At 42.8% G+C, this 5,068-nt stretch overlaps 1 protein-coding gene across 1 annotated transcript in view; it reads right to left on the bottom strand.

The window, feature by feature from the left end:
- The window catches only part of VPS50 (VPS50, EARP/GARPII complex subunit), a 147,074-nt gene that overhangs the window by 49,871 nt on the left and 92,135 nt on the right, over positions 1-5,068 (bottom strand). Inside the window, exon 13 of the mRNA XM_018557585.1 lies at positions 1,088-1,220. Within this exon, the coding sequence (XP_018413087.1) occupies positions 1,088-1,220 (133 nt within the window). The remainder of the gene's footprint in view (positions 1-1,087; positions 1,221-5,068) is intronic.

The raw sequence follows: 5,068 nt of genomic DNA, 5'->3' as shown, positions 1-5,068 counted from the left end.
ATATAGTATATATATTCTGTACACACACACACACACACACACACACAAATACAGAATGAGAGAGGGAGTTTGAGTGGTGGACAGCTCTCCAAAGTTTGTACACACCAGGTGCCCACAACCAAGACTGACCCACACTGTCTCCAGTATGTAGAAATGAACAAAGACAGATTGAAGGAATCAAAAGTCTTTATTGTAGATTCAATTACATCCAAAGCATATTTGGGACCCCATCCAACAGCTTAACCCTTTCGCTGCCAAGCCCTCCGGAACATTTTTCAAATCAGCTGGCCAAGCCATTTTTGAATTTTCTGCAATTTTTTCCTATTGATTTGATTTTCAACTGCTGCGTTGCTAGCGTTTGTAAAAGACCCCCCAAACCATATATTTTCTGAAAGCGCAGGTCCGGTAGAATAAAAAGATGGTGATACTAAATTTGTAGGCCCTGCGATAATTGCGCAAATGTTTTTCAAATTAATATTAAACCGATAAAAATACACAATACAATTGTATTGTGTATTTTTTCACGGCAGAGAGCCGTGACAGGATTGAGAGGTGAGCGAACACCGGTATGTGTTCGCTCACTTCCCGATCTACTGAGCCGACCCGTGACAGTCTCATTGTCACAGGTCGGCTAGAACTATGAGGTGAGTGGAAATCGCTCACCTCATAGTTCTCCTTTAAGCATTCACAGTCATTTGACAGTTTTAGGCTTGCATGAGCCCTTCTGACACACATCTGAACACATAGTTACAAATGATCCATTTAAAATTTCCGGGAGCTGGAGGGGACAACGTAGTGATATGAACTCTTTCAATCATATTCATTCATAAAACGTCACCATTAAGAAAACATCAATCAGTAACAACTCAGAATAAACACTTAAACCGTAATCAACCATAACAAGTTCAAATCAATCCACTGGAGCACAAAATAACCCTTGTAGAGATCTTCACTGATATAAGCCGTGTGAAGTTTGGGGGCGTTCCAAATATGCTTTGGATGTAATGGACTCTACAATAAAGATTTTTGGAATGCTGCAATTCTGTTTTCTATATATACAGATACGATTTATATTTTTATGTCTTACCTGAAGCTGCCTGAGGTTCCTCATGATCATTTTTCTCATGCCACTGCATTGTACAAAAGTAGCTCAACATGACTTCCCAGAGTGCCTTGCAGAGGTCTGTCAAGCATGGGATGTAGCTGTCCGATGTTATGTGCTGCGAAGAAACAAAAGAAGACGCGCTTATTTAAAAACATACTGATGGGAATTTATCAAAATCAGGAGCTGTGCATGGCAACCAATCGGCGTCTCCCTTTTATTTTCAAATCTTAACTGAACAAACTGAAGAGATAAACTGATTGGTTGCCCTGGGCAACTGCTCCAGATTTTGTGTGCTCCAGTTTTGATACATTCCCCTCCATTGTCTTTAGTTATGTATCCATCTCACCAGCAGTCTCACCTAACAAAAAATGAAGCAAGAAAATGGATAAACCAACAAACAAATTGTGAACTGTTCAAACAACTTCAGGCAGTCCCCAAGTTACATACATCCGACTTCCATCCGACTCCTACTTACAATCAGAGGCTATTACTGTAAGAAGGGGTAGTTGTAAACTGCGTTCGTGCCAATGAGGAGTGCCCACCTTTTTGGGTCTGGTTTGTAGTACTGTACGAACATTACAGGAAGTTGGCTCTTGTCAGAGGTGCAGGCGAGGGGTGCCCGCCTCTTTTTCCGGGTCACTGTGAGGTTTTTACTGCTGTCTGTATCCTCATTAGAAAAATGTAATCTCACTTCCTGTCCTTGAGACAACAGAAAATCTACCCCTAGGAAGGGAAATTCACTCCTGTAAAAGTGATCATGGGAAAAAGGTGTCTCCACTGAAGCTTTATCACCAATCCTTGTTTCCACGACAACCCACATTTTTAAAAATCCAATTGTCACATGGACAGAAAGTGAGGTGAAATCTTCTGAACAGGGGCACACACACCAAAACAAACTTTACAGGTGGTAAACCCTTCCCTATGCTATCCAAAACCAAACTTTTTTGGGCTGGAGTTACACCTAAAAAATGTGCCTGTTCCAACTTACATACAAATTCAACTTAAGAATGAACCTACAGTCCCCCTATCTTGTTCGTAACCCTGGGACTGCCTGTAATATGCTAAAAGACTAATTGTATATTTGCTCCTTATAAATGGTTAAAAAAGCATAGCAGCTAACAATAAACAATGTCTATTCCATAGGAATGAATGGAGACTCTTCTGCCCATGAATGGGAGAAGAAGAGCCAGAGCCCGGCCTGTAGACTTTCCTTGGGTTGGATGTGCGGCTTCCAGCTACCAGACAGTGAAGATCTCCATAGAACATGGTCAGGTGAGTGTAAAACTCACACTCACCCCACATTACAAATCGTATTGTAACATCTCCTTTAAAATTGCCAGTTGCTATGTAGTACAGAGTAATACACCGTGCTGTCATTGGCATCCATCCAACATTTAAAGTGTTATGCAAACCCCAAATCTATTTTTCAGATGATGGCGGCTAACGAAATGGAGCGGTGAGATTTCCTTGGCTCTACTATTTTTCAGCATGTTTGACTGCATACGTTTTTCTTTAGCAAATCAATTTTGTTTTATTTTTGGCAACAGCACTTGTTGATGGCATTTCTGATAGACTTGATAGGCAGCCCAATGGCCAACTGGAGGAGTGCACATAGCGACTGACAATGCTGCTGTTAATCGTGAGGCAGTTGCTTAAAGCAGGAAATCCAGATATAAAAACATTCATTTAAACATATTCCTTAGCAGTCACACAGGATATAAATCCATTTTCTGTGCACCAAATGCCTTTGCAAACCCAAATATGACCTTGTAAGAGTAGCAGTTACATCATCGCTCTGCTGCACATAGGCTGTGCAGAAAGCAGAGCTGTGGGAGGGGCCCAGCAGGCCCCACCCACTACAGGAGGGGTCAGATACAAGACCAGTCACCCTGCACAGAAAAGGAGAGCAGCAGTGACCGGTCTTTATTACAGGAGGGGTGGAGACAAGGCCAGCCACCCTGCACAAAGGGAAAGAGCAGCAGTGAGCGGTCTTTAATACAGGAGGGGCGGCGACCAGACCAGTCACCCTGCACAGGGAGAGAGAGCAGCAGTGACCAATCTTTATTACAGGAAGGTGACTGGCAGGATCCCCAAGTAAGTAGCTTTGCAACAAATTCACAACAAAAAAATTGCTTAAGAAAACTGTATAAAGAGTGACATAATGCCAAACCTATTGAAAAATAGATTTGGAGTTTACATACATTTTTAAATCATTTTCACGCAGCCTGTCTCAATAACAAATCACAGATCTCCACTGGCTAAGAAACATTCAATGACAAATTATATTTCCGTGCGGGAATGCAATGTTTTGCTGCATATCATTTTGGATTTTTAAATTCCCCTTCCAGGAAGACCCAGTAATAAAAGTATTAAACATTTAAAAGATATATACCATGAAGATGTTTTATTAATGACGCTTCAAGCAAATAATTTAAAATACATATTCCATACCCTAAAAGTACAGAGCATGAGCAATGCACGGGGCATAACAACAGCACCAGAAATAGCTGGAAACAATAACATAGGTGGTCATAATAATCTGGCCACTCAGTGTATATACATATACATACATACATACATACATACATACATACATACATACACAACTGCTCATCTAGCCTGGCTTGACAGCAAGTTATTGAGAGCTCTAGTTGAGAAAGTAATGGCGAGCCAACAAGGGCCAATTTGTGCAAATAAGGAGACTGATGTGGCTGTTAATCCAGTAGTGGCCATACATCAGCTAATTCCCAACATCTGTAGGGGGGTAACAATGAAGCCAGGCACTAATGACACCACTAATGGGTGAGCACCCAGGAGTGACATCATTGGAGGCCACACAATGATCAAAGAGGAGCAATAAGGGAGCTAGAAAAGCCGTGGGTAGGATGGCGGTGGCAGGAGAGAGAGTGGCAACTGAAACCTGCAACTATTTGGCGACGTACACTGTACGTCGTCAGTCACGAAGGGGTTAAAGGATCAAAAAAATTCCCTCCCCCAATGTTAGTGTCAGCTCTTATCTTAAATGATGTCCCTTAATCCGATCTTCTTCTTTCTTGTCCTTTTCAGCCTTCTCTCCAGCGCTGCTGCGGGTCTCTGATCCAGCGCTGACTCTTGTGTGCTTGCTGGCACTTCCTGTCCCACTGTGTCGGCATGCGGGTGCACGCCTTCCATAGACTTACCTTGTGTCTCTGCTCGTCTCCCGGCTGAAAATCTGAACTGCGCATACGCCCGCCCCAAGATGCTTTGCGGCCGCCCGAGAATTTTCACATTTTCGGACGGGAGCGCGCGGGGAAGACACGGGTAAGTATTAACCATTTTCAAAGCGTTTTCATTTTTTTTTTACACTTTTTGCATATATTGACTGCTTGCTAGCAGTAGATGTATGCAAAAATAAACGGTGGGTTTAATAACACTTTAAAGCTATAGGACAGCACACAACTTGCATGTTATGGTTAGAACCCGCCCAGCAGACTTTGATTAATTTGACACTAAACTCAGGAGTTAAACCTTAAAAATTGCAAGTACCCTAACTATTCACAGAAATGTATCTTATTTGTGTATCACTCGGCTGTAGATCCTCAAATCATCTCTGAATTGGTGCTGACACTGTCCTTCCTTCTGGAGGGGGGCTACTTTTGTTCCTCATGGTCCCTGTGTGTGTTGTATAGTAGTCACCACTCCATACATATTTTGAGTGCTTAAAGTGACATTAAAGGCAATTTGTTTCCCCTCCCCCCAATGTTAGTGTTACCTTAAATGATGCCTCTTAATCCGATCATCTTCTTCCTTAGTATAGTTTTCAGCTGTCCCTCCAGCGCTGGTGCCGGTCTCCAATCCAGCGCTGACTCCTCTGTTTTCCTCTTCTCTGATGTCCCACGGTGTCTGTGCGGGTGCACGCTGCTCCATAGACTTACCTTGGGTCTCTCCTCCCGGCCGAACATCTGAAGTGCGCATGCGCCCGCC

The sequence above is a fragment of the Nanorana parkeri genome, unplaced genomic scaffold (assembly GCF_000935625.1).
Source record: "Nanorana parkeri isolate BGI_ZX_2015 unplaced genomic scaffold, ASM93562v1 scaffold291, whole genome shotgun sequence".
Taxonomy (NCBI): domain Eukaryota; kingdom Metazoa; phylum Chordata; class Amphibia; order Anura; family Dicroglossidae; genus Nanorana; species Nanorana parkeri.
Note: the sequence above shows the minus strand (reverse complement) of the source record. Positions and strands in the feature narration are given on the sequence as shown.